This window comes from Nesoenas mayeri (genome assembly GCF_963082525.1).
Source record: "Nesoenas mayeri genome assembly, chromosome: 24".
NCBI classification, from domain to species: Eukaryota; Metazoa; Chordata; class Aves; order Columbiformes; family Columbidae; genus Nesoenas; species Nesoenas mayeri.
In genome coordinates this window covers 3,012,753-3,030,710 of record NC_137546.1, presented here as the reverse complement: position 1 = coordinate 3,030,710, position 17,958 = coordinate 3,012,753, and the positions used below count along the sequence as shown (strand labels likewise).

Here is a 17,958-nt window from a genome sequence, read left to right as displayed (position 1 = left end):
CTGCATGGGGTGGGCTATAGCCCGGCGTCAGCGGAGCTGCTCGGTCCCAGTCAGAGGTGAGGCGGCAGTGGTGCGTGTGGAGCTGCTGGGCCGGAGGTGAGTGTGGCGGTGGCGGCACCTTTTGGTCTCTCAGGCTCGCATGGTCTCAGCGGCCCGGCCCTTTGGCTGTTGTCCGCGGGACGAGAGGTCCTGGTGACGCCGCGGTTTCCCCTCGGGCAGCAGAGCCCCCACCGCCCCCGCGGGGTAGGCCGAGCCTAGGCCGGGCCTAGGCGAGCTCGGGGCGGGATCTAGGCCCTGCGGACGTGCTTCCCGCCGGCCATCAGCCCTCAGTGTGTGCAGCGAGGGGGGAAATCTTCCTGGGAACAGGATGGGTCAAGGCTTCTCTCCCAGGCAGGGTTTAACCTCTCTTTCTTAATCATTAACAGTGGCTCTCGGCTTGTGTGTCATGATTTGGACCTTCCCCCTTTAGTGGCAGCGGATGTCCTTCAGCTTCACCTCTCAAATATTTAATGTTTGATGTTGGTGCTCAGATCTCTGTGCCTCAGGTCTCCCAGTGGGGTTAATTAAGTATTAGTTACTCTCAAGGCAGCAGCAGTGGGGAATAGCACTAGATGACCTGATGGGCATCTCAGGATGTTAAGGTGTGGGAAAAAACCTGATTGTTAACCCATTTGCCTCGTGCAGGGCTGCCGGAGAGGATCTTGGTCGTTCTGTTCCGTTACTTGCCAGCTGAGTCACCGGGCAGGGCTGCGACTGAGCCTGCCAGGAAGTAGTGAAGTTGGTCATCCAAACCCACAGATTGAGGCAATGCAGTTTCAGGCCTCCATCTCATTAAACAGTGAGAAGGGAAAGTAGTTCAACATGTCTGTGACTTACTGCCTGCCGGGCATTATTTAAAAAAAAATTACATCATGTTGCAGAGCGTTGAGGTGAATTAATACCTTTTGGAAAGCAAAGGAATAGGATTAGAAGGAGCCTTTGTTGGTGCACATTTGTCTATTTTTTTAGGAGTGCTTCAGCAGTAGCATTGGGATGTTAGGATCTGATACAGTGAGGTCAAAGGTCTAATGAGCAGTACGTTTTTTTTCCAGAGTGGTGATGGTATGAAATTTGCCATTTTCTAGGACATTTAACTGTCATATATGACATCCACTGATAACTGAATGGCAGTTCTATAATAAAGCACTAAGATAGGGTTTTTTTTCCATGGTCAAACTTCTCTGTTGTGTTTTTAATCTCCATTGAGATGCTTGCGGGGCTCAGTCTTAACCCTATCTTGACTTAAATGTAGCTACAAAGTTGCTCAGAAGTGCATCTTTGGTGATAAAGTGGGCTGTAAACCAAATCTTGGGAAATAATTTTAAGCTGCGGTAGTCCATATTGCTGTTAGAGTACTGCGGTCCCTGAGCAGAGCACAGGATTAGGTAGGGAACAGTGGTGATTTTTTGGATTTCAGCAGTTGGACCTTGCAGTGGTGCAGTGGGCTGTGACTGAGCCTTGAAGTAGCTAATATCAGGTGTGCTCCTGGGAAGGCCAGGAAAGCTCATGTGTGTGGTTCCTCTCCTAAAGGGAGGCACTGACCTTGCCAGCAGGTCATAGTACAAAAAAAGATTTAAGGCAACGCATACATTAAATACCACTCTGATATTTGTGTGTTTGCCTGGCTCCATTGCTGAGTACAAAGGTCTGGAGCAGGCAGTGCTACTCATGAAATCTTGTGTTCGGTTAACGTTTCCACAGCTAGATCTGTGCATGGGCTGACTCACTGTCTCCATGAGTTGACTGAATTGAGGCAGAACACGTAATACTCGACTTGTGATGAGCTAAACTGCATCAGATTTTTACCCAGAAATAGCTCAGTGGAAAAACGGTTCTCTGAACACAGAAGTGAGGGGGGTTGCAAAATGAGCCAAAAAAAAAAAAGTATGAGGAATTTCAGGCATGGCACCATGCTGTGAGATTCCTCTCTCTGAAGAGGAGGGAGGGACCTGCTGCGAAGGTCATTTGTCAAGGACACCTCAATAGTGTCCAACCTGGCAGCCATTCCCAGTGGAAGCTCTTGCAGTGTGTGTTCCCAAAACACCACCTGCACCAGGACTACCAGTGAGCTGGCTGTGTTTTCAAAGGATAAGGCACCTAATATTTTTTTGAAAAGCTGTTGTGCTGAAAATGAAACTATGGGCCTAGTAGGTGCCAGCATAGTAAGCTCTGAAAGCCCTTTCCAGATAAATAGGGATTCTTCCTGTTAGCCATTGCTCAGTGCAAGTGCAGAGATAAGTGTGAGCATGGATGGGTCTGATAACTGGGGAATTGCAGAGATTTATTTCTGGCTTATATATTTACTGATTGAAGTAGTGGCAGCATGAAGGCTAGCTTGAACTTTGTCTTGCTGCTTAGGTTGGTCCTATCATCTGTTGTGAGGGTCTTGCTGCAAAGCAGGCAGTACCTAAAATCTGTGGGCTGCCTTACACAATTTGCTGCTTGGAGGCAGGACAACTGGAAAGGGCACTTTAAAGCCAAGGGGACAAACCAAAGGGCCACCTGTGTTTTGAACAAGGGGAGGGAAAATTTGCCGTGGAGTGAGTGTATGAAGTTAACCCCCATGCACACTCTGGACAAGCAGCAGTATTTATAAGGTCATATTTTCTTATCTTTGCAGTAACTGCAGAGATTCATGGCCATTTCTGTAAAGATGGTTACCACCCACAGTGGTGTGCCAAAACGCCAGCTTCCAGAGAGTTCTGCTTCTGAGGCTGAGCTTTCTTCCCTGCAGATGAGCTGGGTTTGCTGCCAGTTGGTGATTTAGAGGTCTTTGTATGACTTGATTTTTCAGAATGTAGCTGAGCTTACATAAGGCATTCCTTACTGCAGTTTTCTTATGAAAAAACATAGATGTGTGATAAGGGGAGAAAATATTCAAAAGATTGTGGTGCTTTTTCTTCCTTTTAAGAGGAGAAGCTATTCCTGCAAATGCTGGAGACGGGGTGTAACTATTAATGCAAGCTCTTAATTAGAGCTGTGACTGTTTCTATTTCAAGATGGGCTACATTTGGCTCTGAACAGCTGCTGTGCCTACTAAGAACTGTTGCACTTTGGTCTTTTATTGAAAAGCCCACCCTTGGCCTGCGTGGGTGAGGGACCAGGCCCAGGTTTATTGAGGGTTGGGTGATGTTGGCTGTGCCGGTGGCCAGTTTGAGCTGCTGGAAGCCTGTTGGGAGCACTGGGGAGCAGGGAGCGGCGTCTGGGAGCAGCATCAGCACTTTGCGTGTCAGCTCTTGTGGGAAGCACGTGCTGGTGACGACGGGGCTCTGCTCACCTGCAGGCACAGGCTGCAACCCGACAGTCACCCCAGCTCTGCGAGCCTACCCGGAAGCTTGAGGTCTCCAGGGAATTACAAGGGTGACATCTTTCAAAAGAATTACCACTTTATTAGCGAATCCTTTTTCTAAGAACTATAAGGAGACTCTGACCTGCTGAAAAAACGCGGTGTCAACATGCTGCTGCTGCAAGGCTGTGGCTGAAAGCCGAACAGAAGCACTGCAGTGTGCCTGTGCTGACATCTCCACCCTAACAGCCCTCTCAAGGACTGGAATAGCTGTCCAGACCTTAGGCTGCATGGAGCTTCAGCATCTGGACGGCCCCCTGGCACAGGAAGGCAGAAGTTGATCCAGCCACATACCTGCATTAGAATCTGCATCATTGGAGAAGGGTATAAGGCATTAGGAATTAAAGATTCTTTACTGAGAGGCTCTGAAGGACCCATTTCCTGTTCAGTTTCTCTAGGGGAAAATAAAAAGGTTTCCTAGTGTTTTGTGTAGCTTCTAATAATACTGCAACAAGGTAACTTAAACTGCAAAGATGACTATGCCCTTCAGGACTAAGTCCGTATTTTTGCCAACAAGCTTGCCAGACTTGTAACAAGAGCATTAACTAGACTTAATAACAAAGAGGAGCCTTGAACTGCTGTTATGTTAGGGAAACAATTGTGAAATGCCTTGAAGGAATTCATGCTTGTTCTAGAAAGCTGACAGGGTCAGTAGCCCAACTGAGGTGTCTCTGTACTAATGCACACAGCATGGGTAACAAACACGAGGAGGTGGAAGGACCTGGAAAGCTGTGGTCTAATTGCTGTCACTGAAACTTGGTGGGATGAATCACGTGGCTGCAGTTGATGGCTATGATTAATGTTAAACTCTTCGTTCTAGGTTTTTGAAGATGTCCATTCTTAAGATTCATGCCCGTGAAATCTTCGACTCCCGTGGGAATCCCACAGTTGAGGTAGACCTCTATACCAACAAAGGTGAGTCCTTAGCTGTAGGTGTGTATTCTTTTCTTGCATCTGATAAACTGAAGAGGCAGTCAAAAGTATACGAACTGTGCTGTTCCAGCGGTGGAATTGTGCTTGCTCTTCATATGTGTATCATGTTGCTGAACTTGCTGTGGGACTTGCAGGAAAAACCTACTTCATTCTACTGGGATTAATTTGCTGAGCTCAAGACATTGGCTTGGACAGAGAAGAGTTTCTTTGTAGTGTGCTGCTTCTTACAGACTAAATTGTGCAAGTGTTAATCCAAACCTGCCTTCTTCCCCTTGCCCTGAGCGTAAACTGGGGCAGTGCTTGCACACTTGGAGTTAACAAGGTCTTTGTTCCTCTCCTTAAGCAGCTGCTAATGGTCTTAGTTTTCAGTGTTCCCTAAACCTTACATGACTGCACTTAAAGTTTAATTCTTGATTTGTCTAGCAGTCACTTTGTGTAATGAAACAGTCTTCTGCTGGGGAGATGAATCTCTGGTAATGGTTTCTTTTCTGCATAAGTATTCAGGCATGACCAAACAACTTGTCTAATTGGGTTTTCACATATAACATCTTATATTTTAATTATTGTAGAACTTTTCCCTTGGTTTGTTAGTTGTTCATCCCACATCTGATAGGATCTGACAAAGGCATTGTGCAAACACATACCACTGTGGTTTGGTGGATTGAGCAAACACAATAGCTGTAATACACTAACTAAATAGCTGATCTTTTTGCCTCAAAAGATTATTGCAGTCATTTAATGAGATTGCCCCTGCTAAGCTCTTTGCTGTAGTGGGATAAGGGAGAGACTGGAGCCTGAAGCTGGCACCTTGAACCACAGGCAGACCAGTCTCCAGTGTACTTAGTTCAAGTTCAGCATCCTTGGCTGGAAGAACGGGCTATCTGGGTGCTTGTCCTGGTGTTGGAAGAACTCAGAACTTGTGTAACAAAAGAGGCCTCCTAATTGTCCTTTGTATGCAATATCTTAGAAGAATTTAAGAGCTTGCCTGCCAAACTGAGCTCAGAAGTGGATTCAGTGGATAAAGCTGCCTTTTTGGAAGGTGAATGGATGACTTTCCTAACTTAAACACTTGAAATGTGCAGTGGAAGAGAATGAGTCAGCTTGCAGTTGGTCGGTATGAGGGAGACAGTGATCAATTGGTGATGCTGTAAAAGAGCAGAAGCTCTCAGGATCGCTGTATAAGTGAGCAGAGATGTGCTTTAGAGATTACCTCTCCCATCTCTGGGACAGAACTGTGTGGTAGCTTGGGATGGCATGTGGGTGGAGAATGTTTTGTGGGTCTGAATGTGCTAAGACATCTCTTTTCTGTTGTAAACAGGTCTGTTCAGAGCTGCTGTTCCCAGTGGTGCCTCAACTGGAATCTATGAAGCTCTGGAGCTTCGTGACAATGACAAGACACGCTACATGGGAAAAGGTGAGTTCTAGTCCCCAGCTTGACCTGTTACAGTGGCTGTGTTGCTGCGGATGTTTGTGCTCGATTGTAGCAGAGGGCACCCAGGCTCCTTTATTGCTGTCCTAATAGTAATTCTTGGACAGTCAGGACTCCTCTGTAGCTTGCTGCTGTAAAAGCATTGGCGATGCCTTTCAAGTACATGCAATTAACTTTTGGCTATGAGAGAGAATTACTTCAAACTTTCCTGCCAGTCAGGTGAAAGGTAGTTGAAATATTTTGTGCCTATTAAGAAAGAGTGGTTAGAGTTAATAACTACTCATTTGAACTTGGAGAGCCTTGTCTAAAAAGATTAACGGTTATTATCTCTTTAACACAGAATAAACTTGTAGATGACTGAATATCCCAAAGAGCTGCACAGTTTATGCTGTTTACCTAGGACACTTTTCCTTGAGAAGAGTGAACATGTGTTTATCTCAGTGCGCTAAATGTGTGTGCACTTACACCTTAAATCTGATCCCACAGGTAGTTCTTCAAGGGACTTAACTGGACAATAGTCTGAGCTTCCACAACAAGCTATCACAGATGAAGGTTCTTGTTATGAAAAAGTAGTCACCAAATGGGATGAGTTGCAGCTAGTTCTTGGGTCTCTTGTAATTTAAATCTTCAGGCTTACACCATTTGAAAGGCAATTATTGTGGTTCAGGGTGCACTAAATTAGAAGTCAGCATTTCTGAAGTTTAGGTCTTTGGAAGTCTTTAAACACTATGCAGGGATGACATAATTCCTGAGGCTTTTGTTGGTAGCTGGCTCATGATGATCTCTGCTTCTGGGGAAGGAGCAGGTTTGTACTGAACTGCTGGTTTACACAGTGGTGAGTCCACATAGGTTAGAAGGATGGTGCTGTGTTCATGCTTTATTCCCTGTATGAAGCAAGAGCAGACAATCCATTTCTGTGCCTGCATCCAACCGCACAGGCAGTGTCATTCAGCGTTGCATCAAGTGTAAAGCGTGCCGAGGTGATACTTTAGCAATGTTATGAAACTATAGCAGTGAGATGCCTGAGCTGCTGCATGCTGATCTTGTGGGGAAACCTTTTTCTTTCCTCTTGCTCGTCCATGCTATGAATGGGTAGGAACAGCCTACCCTGAACACAATGGTGTTTGCAGCACTATGGAAACCTGGGTGGAAAGACCCAGTACAGCCTCACTGGCTGATGCCATTTCCTCTGCTTTCTGAACCCCTTTGTTTCTACTCTGCTGCTCAGTATCAGACACTTGCTGACTTGTAGGTCTCTTTACCTATTTGTACCCTTGTCTTTTTCTTGCATGACTGGCTTTGGTTTCAGCTGTGAATCTTCATCTCTTCCTTGATTCTCTTGTCTATTTTGCGTCTGTCAGGTGTATCCAGAGCTGTTAAGTATGTTAACGAGTTCCTGGCGACAGCCTTGTGTACACAGGTAATGGATGTGCTTTCAGTGCAACCTTGTCACTTGGATGAATTTCTCCAGTGCATGGTCTTGCAAACTAACATTGCAGCAGGCATTCCTAGATGATGGTTACTTCGTGCAACTTCCATTCAGTTGAGATGGCCTCAGTAAGCATTCAGATTTGGCTGTGAGCTCAGGTTGGATTGGGGTTTGAATAGCACGAGGTGGTATTCTTGCGATTTTCCTTGTTACTGAGATCACCTACTAATGCCTGCATAACCAGTGTGGTTGACCGGTGTCTGATTTGCTTGTTCCTTCCAGGTGTCTCAAAAGCTGTTGAGCACATCAATAAAACAATTGCACCTGCACTGATTAGCAAGGTAGGAGCAATCTGTCTTCTGCTAACATCAGTTAATGCCAGTCCAGTGTGTCCGAACTCATGGGGTATTCCTCTAGAGACAGTTACAGGAGCTGTATTACATGGAGGGGTGTTAACCTCTGTATCAGAGTGCATGTGAACAAGCTGCCCTACAACAGTTGCTTTCCTTAATGACTGCATCATCTAACACTTAAACAATCTCTAGCAGCTAGTGTTGTAGTGTGCAGAAATACTTAAGCACTTGGGAACTTCAGTGGTGTGAAGTTAAGATACAAGCTGCTTCATGCTTTAAATGGTGGGTGAATGATGGGGAGGGACTGGGTTTTATCCAAGGTGGCTAATTTGGAAGGGAATCTGAGGGGATCTTAGTGAAGTCCACTTGAGTGAGATTAGTGTGTGCTTTGTGGGCACTAAGCCCTAAGTAGTCATGCATAAAGTGATTGCACATTCCTAGTAACAATTCTAAACATTATGTGCTAAGTTACAAATGTGCATGTTGTGAACAAGCTGGTCATGGTTGAGCTTGCACTAAAAGGGGCAGGGGACATAAACTGGGGCTTTCTCCTGTGCCGTGCTGGGCTGATACCAGTGTAAATGTCAGGAAGTCAAGAGACATGACAGCCTTACCGCTCCGAATGTGAAGAACAAAACAAGCTTTTGATGGGTCCAGCTTACCTGGTCAGCCTTGGTGTGCTGGAAGTGACCTGGAGATGCTGCTGTGTGATAGTGACCAGAACTAGTCTCTTAACTGTTAGTAGTTGGCCTTAAGCAAGTCTTGGTGTCTGCCAGGGAAATAAAAATGCAGTGGGTGGGTGAGAGTTAGTAGAGCTGTGTTTGGTGTCAAGCAGTGCTTTGCTTGCTTCTCTCCACAGAATGTCAACGTTGTGGAGCAAGAGAAGATTGACAAACTGATGCTGGAAATGGATGGATCAGAGAACAAATGTAAGTGGGCTTTGTGTTGTAGTGAGGTGTGAAAAGATAAGATGGGTTTAGAGAATTATAGCTTACCTTGTCAGAAACAAGAGGCAGTGCATGGCATATGCTGTGCACATCCCTAACCAAGACCACAGTGCTGGTAATGCTCAGCCTCTTATTGAAGATGTAACATTTCTGTAAATACTTCTTTCTTATTTCAGCCAAATTTGGTGCCAATGCCATCTTGGGTGTATCTCTGGCTGTATGCAAAGCTGGTGCTGCTGAGAAGGGCGTCCCCTTGTACCGTCACATTGCTGACCTAGCTGGAAATGCAGAAGTCATTCTGCCAGTTCCTGTAAGTCTCCTGATAAAGTCTTGATCTCACCAGGTGCTTTGAGATGTCTTGTGGTCTTGGATCAAGTTTTCTAGAGTCTTAACATAAACATTGTTATCAGTTTACCCTGAAACACTCTAACGTGGCTTTTCTCTTTGGTTACTCCAAGGCTTTCAATGTGATCAATGGTGGCTCCCACGCTGGCAATAAACTGGCTATGCAGGAGTTCATGATCCTCCCCGTGGGTGCTGACAGTTTCAAGGAGGCAATGCGCATTGGTGCAGAGGTCTATCACAATCTAAAGAATGTCATCAAGGAGAAGTATGGCAAGGATGCAACCAATGTGGGTGATGAGGGTGGCTTTGCCCCCAACATCCTGGAAAACAAAGAAGGTAAGAATGAATCTTAGCCCCTGCCAGATGAAAAGTGGTGTGGGCATGGCTGTGTGCCCTGCAGGTTCTCCAGAAATCAGTAGTGGAGTTGTTTTTCTGCTGACAAAGGAGGAAAACAGATTGAACTATGCTTGGCAATGTGTAGGAGTGCATTAGGCTTGCCTGGGAAGCTGAGGCATTTGATGCTTCCACAGCCAAACAGGTCTGTACCCTAGCAGACATCAGTGAAGATGACCTTGAATGGCTGTTACAGTCCAAGAAACTTGTGTTGCTGGCAGCACCTGCTCTTGCAGTTCACATATTAACATGTTAAACAGAAACACTTGATCCAAGCTTCCTACTGTAAATAGCCTGGCTGACCCAGCTGCTTGGCTTTGAGTGAGGGATGGTCAGGAGAGCCTTACTGGTTGTGACCATACTGAATTTCCTCGCTTGGACTCTGCCAAATGTAGAAGTGTAGTGGGCAGTATTGAGAGGCTATTCTTGAGTAGTTTTATTCCTTCTTCCACGTAGAAATGTGCGAGTGGAGAACAGGTAGATGCAAAGAGGAGGGTGTGCTGTGTGCGGAGGCGGCTGTGTATCCTGTCGGGGTTTTGATGGTCAACACCTGATCTGGAGCTAAAAGGGATTAAAGTGGGGCCACTGCTTCCTGCCCACATGCAGGAAGCAGAGAGAGGATGTAGTATCACCTTGTATTAAGCTCTCTGGGCTGACTTGTAGTCCTGCCTGAAGAGATTACGAGTCCTGTAATAGCATCTCAAGGTTATTACAAGCTAAAAGAAGTAATATCTTGTTCTAGTCAGTTCGGAAGTGGGAGAGTTTGAGAACTTTCTCTATGTGACCCTTGGGCTTCCCATAGGGGAGATTCTTTGAGTGAATGTGCTGCTGTTGGTAAATGAAGAGCTTTGAGTTAAGGTGGGAACTCAAATACCTGACCGTGTTTCAGCTCTGGAGCTGCTGAAGACTGCCATCAGCAAGGCTGGCTACTCTGAAAAGGTCGTCATTGGCATGGACGTGGCTGCCTCAGAGTTCTACCGCGATGGGAAGTACGACCTGGACTTCAAATCCCCTGATGATCCCAGCAGATACATTTCTCCTGATCAGCTGGCTGACCTCTACAAGGGCTTTGTCAAGAACTACCCCGGTAAGTTGTTTGTCAACATGAAACATGGCAGTGGCAAATGGGGGTTGATTGCTGAAAGAAAGAGTTAAGATGCAGCCTCCTGTATGAGAGGGGTCGAGAGCAGAACAAACAGCTGGCCTTTCGGGAGGCTCGAGTGTGTTCTTTGAGGTGGGTAGTACTTGGCTGCAGCACTTTGGTACCACTGCTTTCAAACAAGACCTTTCAGGGTGACGTTATCTTAAAGCCCCTTCTATCTCACCACAGTGGTGTCCATTGAAGACCCGTTTGACCAGGATGACTGGGCTGCCTGGAAGAAGTTCACTGGCAGTGTTGGCATCCAGGTGGTTGGTGATGACCTGACTGTGACCAACCCAAAGCGCATTGCCAAGGCTGTGGATGAGAAAGCCTGCAACTGCCTCCTTCTCAAAGTCAACCAGATTGGCTCTGTGACGGAGTCCCTGCAAGCGTAAGTTCTTCCCTCTTGGCCATGCTGGGGACAGGGGTTGTTTAATTGAGGGAGATGAACATAGAGACTGGAGCTAGTGGGATAGAAATCTGTTGACTGGGTATCTGTGAACAGAGGGAAATCGTTAACTAAGAGAGGATACTGACAAGTAAACCTTGGACCTTCATGGTCTTGAAGTCACATAGGCACATCAATCAATTTTACTTGGTCTGAGCATATGTAAGAGCAGCTTTTTCTCACAGCGTTATCATGAGATCCTAACGTGTGCCAGAGGGCAGCTCTGCCTTGCCCATGCAAGGAACGCCTGCTGCTTGGTGGCAGCCCTGGAGCGAAGGGCGCTCAGCAGCGGGTTTGGCGTGGGGCTTTATCTGTGTGTCTCTTCCAGCTGCAAGCTTGCCCAGTCCAACGGCTGGGGCGTGATGGTGAGTCACCGTTCTGGAGAAACAGAAGATACCTTCATTGCTGACCTGGTGGTTGGTCTCTGCACTGGTCAGGTTGGTATCTGCAGCTGCTGTGGTTTGCCTTTTTGCTTGATGAGATAATGTGGCAATAAAGCTGTGCTGCACACACAGTAGATGGGGTCTGTTCTGACTTAAGGCATGCTCGTTATATGTACAGGAAGCTGATCTGTCTAATGGGATTGTGATGAGGGAATGTTATCTTGTGTAAACTCACCTTTAACCACTAATTCAAAAAAAAAAATCTTAACTCCAGTGGGTATATTGGGATTTGTTGATATTGAAGCTGTTAGCAAATGAATAATCTTAATTGCTCCCAAGCCTTATCCTGTTTGAGTATACAGGTGTTTAGAACCTGATGCTGAAATAAAGCTGCTGATTATGCTTATTACTCTGAACAGAACAGAATTGTGTTGGCATCTGTGGCCTTACTTTGACTGTAGTTTTTCACTAACTTTCTGATTTCCCTTTCAGATCAAAACCGGTGCCCCTTGCCGATCTGAGCGTCTAGCCAAGTACAACCAGCTGCTGAGGTGAGATTCTCGGTGGGGGAGAAGGGATTGAGGGTGAAGCCTGGTGCAGAATGGATGCTCCACTAATGCACTCGGGGCACAGCTTAGTCTTCTGTGTCTCCAAAACACTCTGCAGCTTAAGACCTTTAACCTGACAGTGGCAGAGGCACCTTTGGGCTGAGCTGGCTGAGTGATGAGTTGGATGGGTGATGTCCATAGCAGACCTGCTAAAGGGAAGCATCATCCAAAGCATCCTGTGGTGTGGATATGAGACAGTCCTTCTGTCTGCATGATGCTGTTCCCTTGTGCAAATGTTTAAAGTACTTGGGTAGAGTTATGTGAGATACTGAGCAGTGCAGTGAAGCCTGTATAACTGAAGCTGCTTGGTGGGAACTGGCTTGTGACACTGGTAGCATGTCAGTGCCAGGTAGAGGAGGTGATGCAGTGTAATGTCAGCAGCTGTGCTAATGCAGGAGTTCTGTGCTGTCTGCTGACACCCAGCACTCTCTTCCCTTCCCTCAGAATTGAAGAAGAGCTTGGCAGCAAGGCCCGTTTTGCTGGAAGGAACTTCAGGAACCCTCGTGTCAACTAAACTGTGTGGATCAGTCAACCCTGTTACGGTTTAAAGCACTAGGCATCTACTTAGCTCACAATGACCTGTACTAGAAAGATAAGGGCAGCTGAAGGAAAAAGACCAGTTTGCAGGTCCTCTTCCCCCTAGATGATTCCTTCACCTAGTGTTTTCACCAAGCCTGATCTGTTACTCGTAATGCTCTACTGCTTTTGTAGAACAGTCCTTGGGGGGCGTTCTGTGTATTAAATGCCCTCAGGGATCATGACCTTGTGAGTCTGGGCATAAACACTTTATTTCATTTCTCTGCCTGTCTGGTCTTTGATATTTGGAGCTGTGTGACTTGCAGCACAGCAAGAGGTACCTGCAAACAGAAACAGTAGTGTTTTTACATGTGATAAATAAAAGCATCAAACAACCCAGCAAAGTGTGGCTTTGAGTTACTTTGGGGGAGCCTGAGGAGCCCGGATACCTACCCCACATAATCATATCCTGCTTTAAAGCTGTTCTGCAGGGAGTTGGAGTTAAGCTGCTGTTGCTGTGGCCATGAGGTGGACTTCAGTTGTTTTGTGACAAATAGACAAAAGAATTAGCTGGATTGATGTGCCTGCTGTCAAGAGGTGGCCCTCAAGGATATATTTAGTCATTGGAAGAGGGACTAAGAATACATTTTGAATCCATTGTGGTCCAGCAGGGGAAGACAACAAGCTCAGAGATCTTCCTTAGTTTATTGAAGATGAGGTGTATCCTGACAACAAGTGCTGTGTTAGCCTTTTTCATGGACTGTTGCTGATGTTTGCTTGTCAGTCGTGTCACAGCATTACTGAGACAATCTGGTGATAGCCTTGGCTTTTAGGAAGAGGTTGGCACAGTGTTAACTACACTGACAGTGAATTTGTAACCTGTTGTGATCTATTGCTGCCAGAGATGTGGGTCAGCAGGATGAGAGCTATGGAACAGAAATGTTCCTCAACACTCATGCTTGGAAGAGAAAAATGGAAAAGCCACACAAATCATCAGTGTTCTGAGACAGTGATGTATTTTATAGATATTTCCATGTAATGCAGTACAAGGATCCTGGTATGAGTGGGATGCCATATTCGGTTAAAACCAAAACCTTACTCAATGTTAGCTGCTGCATTTGTTTTATTTCTTAATAGCTCTCTAGTATAAGGTGTAATTGAAAGTTAATTTGATAGCTACACTGTAATTTTACCCTATGAGTATCTAGGTACTGTATTCCACATGGGGGAAGATAAAGACTTCAGGGGATTTCCAGCTGTGTGAGAGCAGATGGCCAGAAACAAAAGGCTCATGAGCAGATGCTTCTGTTTCCAAAGCCCTTTGTGTTGTTGGGTTGCAGCTCTGCTGGCTTGGCTGGGCTACTATTCCTCTTCCCATTCCAGAAACCTCCCTTCCCTGTGGCTGGAAGTTTGTATTCTCCGAGGAGCACGACTGCCCCGCTGTGGGTGTCGCTTGTGTTGCATTGAGGTGTGAGCTGGTTTTTACATCTCCTGGGTTTAAATCAAGATGGAAATGGCACATTTAAAGCCAGTGATGCTGCATGGTACATGTTATTTACCTTAAACCTGGATCTTCAAGAACATCTGCAGTTCCAGTTTTGGAAGAAAACACACAGACTTTATTTCAAAAGCTGCTGTTAGGAATTATGGAGTTATAAAGTGCTGAGGAGTAAGGGCTGTGTGTTATATCCCTGAACAAACCCACTATCAGAGGACAGGGGATATGGGCAGTAAAGCCAGAACAGAGATATTTGAGAACTGCTGGGCCGTGTTGTGTGTACCTGGTATTAGTGTGAGCGATAGCTGGGGAAGGATTTAGCACACAGGGGACTTCAACAGTCTCATTGATGCTTTTTAACTAGAAAGACTCATCTCTTGTTGGCATTTCCAAAGTACTTTGTCTTGTGTAAAGCTGCAGCACCCAAAGTGCTGAACACCTCAGTAAGTGTGTGTTTGTCTATTCGGAAGGTGCTGGTCTAAGCTGGTTGCACTCTGCAGATTTGAAACCTGGTGCGTTTTTCACACATAGCCGATCTCTGAATTAGACCTGTTAAATGAATAAACCAGCTAATTGCACATAAATCCTATCAAGGGATTTTTCTTCTGTCAGAGAGGCAAGCTTGTAATTTATGCAAAAACGGCTGAGAAAGCTTTTTATCAGAACCATGTTTGGAAGCAATAGCATTGCTGTTTCTCACCTGCCACTGCAGAAAGTGAAGTCTGGATTCTCAGCCCAGCTTACCTGGGCCTCTCTATTTACACCTGGTGATTTAATAAGCATCAGAAAGCAAAAAGAGCTGGGAAATTGGGTACCTGGTTGCCATAAATGGACAAAACTTAGTGGTGTGATGGAACAGCTGAAAGCTGAGCTGTTGTGTTGTGTGCGGCTACACAGACCTTTGGGAAAAGGAAGCTGGAGCCCTGAGCTGGAATCCTCTGTTCAGATGAGTAGTTTGGTCCTGGCTCTGAGTAAAGAGCCTTCTGCTGGTTAACAAGGCTGCAAATGAAGCCCAGGTATTAATTAATTATTGTGCATACCTTGTTGGCAGTGCATGATGGAGACCTGTTACAGGTTACTATTACCAGATGTCTTAAATTAATTGGGAAATGGCAGGGTTAGAAGAACATTGCTTAGGTTGTGAAGTCAAAAGCTGAACTCAGATGCTGTTGAACTGTCTGTTCCTGCCCACACCAGTGAATCAATCCCACAAGGGCAGATGCTGTGCTCACCTGTCCCATCAAACCAGTTCTGTAAAGCTTTCAAGTTAAAGCTCAGGGTATTTGGGCCAGATCAGGGAGGTGCTTCCAGCTGCTGAGGATCCAGGCTCTGCCTAATGAGGCTGCAAAGGAAGAAAAGAGACCAGAACTGGTAAGTGCTGTAACACCGGCTGTGGTTTATAGATAAAAATTTAAAGCACGTAAGAGAAAAGTGAATGATTGGTAACTGTGTGTTTGGTGTGAGGGGGATAAGTGAATAGGGAACAAGATTTGATTGCCGAAAATCGAGACCTAAACCTGCAGTGCTGGAGAGGGGGAGATGTGTCTGGTCCTCAATCAGGGCGCCAGTCCCGCTGCACAGCTCCCCACCTTTCCGCAGCGTCCGTGCTTTGCGACCGAGCGCAAATGTAGCACAGCCGGTGTCTTTATTGCTGCTGTAATTTGCAGGGCTGGCACTCTTTGGAGCAGAAGGAGGCACCAGCTTAGCAAACATGAACCAGGAGGTTGTTCTGAGAGCATCAGCCAGCCCGGAAAGCGGAGCTGAGGCAAAGGCAGGCGGAGGAGCTGAGTGATGAGCAGGGAGCAGAGGCAGGTGGCACTTTCGGGAGCTATTCAGGTAACAGATATATAATGGAGCGATGCAAAGGGCTGGAGTGGGAAAGATCTCCCGTTACCCACGGGCTGTATTTCTGGGTTTGTAGAAATAGCTTTTCTGCTTTGTAGCCTAGCCTGCTCATAGCAATTATTTCCTAATATCTTTGCTTCTAAGTCTCGTACAGGCCCTGTCTCAAAGAGGTTGTTCTGGACAGAAAGGAATGTTTCCCTCCCTCTGTAATTAATGAGAAACCAAATGATTCAATACTAGGCATTCTCGTTAGACATCCCCACCGGTAGGGAGTAAGCACATCATTGGTAATCATTCCTTGGAACTGAAGCCATTGGTGCAAGGCAGGTTTTCCAACCCTTTGCTGATTCCAAACCACCTATAGCGCCTGCTCCCTGTTTTCTAGTATGGTGGGCGTTAGGAAATTCATTGACTGCGGTGCCTCATCAGCACCCACTGGCTCATTCACGCTGCGTGCTGCTGGGGGGAAAAGCCCCACAATGGCGCAAGGGACCATGAAGAGGTGATGGAGGGAGCGCAGCTGCTGTGTTTTCCTCACTGGAGGAGGATGTTTGACTTTCCTGCTGCTGTGTGGGCCGCAGGAGACACGAGGAGGATGGTGAGAGGATCTCTGGGCAGGCAGCCAGCCCTGCCTGCCCTGCAGCGGCGTCTGGGGCTCCGGCCCCACGCTCCCTTTCCCAGCAGGGTTTAAAGAGCTGTGCCAGGCACCAGCTTGGCCCCAGCGCTCCCTCGAAAAGCTTTTATTACTGCTCCCTTTGTATTGCTGCCTGCAATGATTTCCTTGTAGATACGAGCTGTGGGTGGGTGGGAGAATTCAATGCGGGAGCCCTGCTCCTCTCCGCACATGGGAACGTGGCCTCTGCCTGCTGGGGTCACTGTGATAGTGCTCAAACTGTCCCGTTCTGGGGCGTCCAGGTTTGGTCATTTCTACGTTGAGACCATTCGTGGTGCCTCTTTCAGTCCCTGAGGGCTGAAGTGCCCTCAGATCTGACACATTCTATATGTACTTTGTGCTTCATAGTTGCAGAGACTGAAGTACAGGGTGGAGAGGAGGGTAAGAAGAAGAAATAAAGGCACACGGCAGCTGCAGCACTCAGTTCTGCCCAGAAAAGCTGAAGGTAAAAAGGAAGGGGAAAAAAGCTGTGGCAGGGAGGAAGAAAAAAGGTTGAGTGAGGAACCCAGCTGATAAAAATGAGAGGTATGCAAACAACATAAACTATAAGGAAGAAAGCAATCACAAGGCCCAGCCTTGTGCCACACTTGAAGTGTGCATGTGGTGACACCTCCTGTCTATAACACAATGCGGAGGCTCAGCTCTGTCTAGAAACCCGCACATTTAATCATCCGGGGTGGCGGTTACGGGCTTAAGTTACAGGAGAGAACAGAAACACAAACCAGTTCTGCAAAATAAAAGCCTTGGACAAAGGCCGGGGACAATGACGCTCTGGTGACACGGGTGTCTGCGGCGGGGGCGGCGCGGGGTGTCCCCTCCCTGCTGTGCCTGGGCCGAGTTCAGCTCTGGTTCAGCATCTCCCCGCGCTGATGCTGCCTGTCAGCAACCTGCAATGCTATCGGTGTAGTGAGCTGTATGAGCTTAACCCAGCCGTCCAAAGAGTAATTTGAGAAGGAGGGAGCTCTGTGATGGGCAGAGGGGTGTAGCATTCCCCCAGAAACTGAGCTGGGAAAGCACCTGCACTGGTGCATTCCAGAAGCAGAACCCGTGGTTTCTTTGCAAGGACCAGAACCGCCCCAAGCATCATCTGTGCCCTACACAAAGGGCTTTTTCCCTTCTTCTTCCAGTAGTGGCTGCTTCCCCATCAGACACTTGAGACACATCAACCTCCTGCCAGCAGTGAGGGATGGCAAAGATCACTCCTGCCCACCCGGAGCTGCGTGCAAACTGATTTGATCTCAACATATTATTTGCAGGGTGGTATGTTTTGTTTTAGCGTTTTGAGGGGAAAAAAAAATGCTTTCACAAACATTGTTTGAAGGGATATTTGCAATGAACAGTGATTGAAAGGTGCACATCATGGCTTCCATGTAGGCTATAAAATTGTATGTCTATTACTTTGCAAAGACTAGAATCCTCTTGCCCACTGTTCAGGGTGAAGGTGTTAAGAACAGGTCTGGACCGTTTCCGAGAGCTTGGTGTTGTCTGGCTGTCTCTGTTGCTGGCTCGTCTCAGCTCTCCCATGGGGTGGGTGACACTTTCTGGTGAGGTGGAGAGAAAATTCATCAGTGGATTTTGTAGAGTGCTTTGAAGATAACAAGTGCTGAGGGGGGAAAAAGAGATGGTGCTTGA

The 17,958-nt window shown here is 46.8% G+C and overlaps 1 protein-coding gene across 1 annotated transcript; it reads left to right on the top strand.

Annotated features, from left to right (window-relative positions):
* ENO1 (enolase 1) lies at positions 1-12,697 on the top strand. Its single transcript, XM_080358832.1, has 12 exons — positions 1-96; positions 4,206-4,300; positions 5,637-5,732; positions 7,459-7,517; positions 8,389-8,458; positions 8,653-8,786; positions 8,935-9,157; positions 10,104-10,301; positions 10,545-10,746; positions 11,132-11,240; positions 11,679-11,737; positions 12,239-12,697. Exons 1-12 carry the CDS (start codon positions 5-7, stop codon positions 12,306-12,308), a joined length of 1,407 nt encoding a protein of 468 aa, XP_080214958.1. The 5' UTR covers positions 1-4; the 3' UTR covers positions 12,309-12,697.
* The last annotated feature ends 5,261 nt before the right edge of the window (positions 12,698-17,958 follow it).

Coding starts and splice junctions, on each gene's coding strand:
- ENO1 (XM_080358832.1), top strand. CDS start 5: ATGGGGTGGGCTATAGCCCGGCGTCAGCGGAGCTGCTCGGTCCCAGTC. Junction 97..4,205: donor GTGGAGCTGCTGGGCCGGAG/GTGAGTGTGGCG, acceptor TCTTCGTTCTAG/GTTTTTGAAGATGTCCATTC. Junction 11,738..12,238: donor AAGTACAACCAGCTGCTGAG/GTGAGATTCTCG, acceptor CCCTTCCCTCAG/AATTGAAGAAGAGCTTGGCA.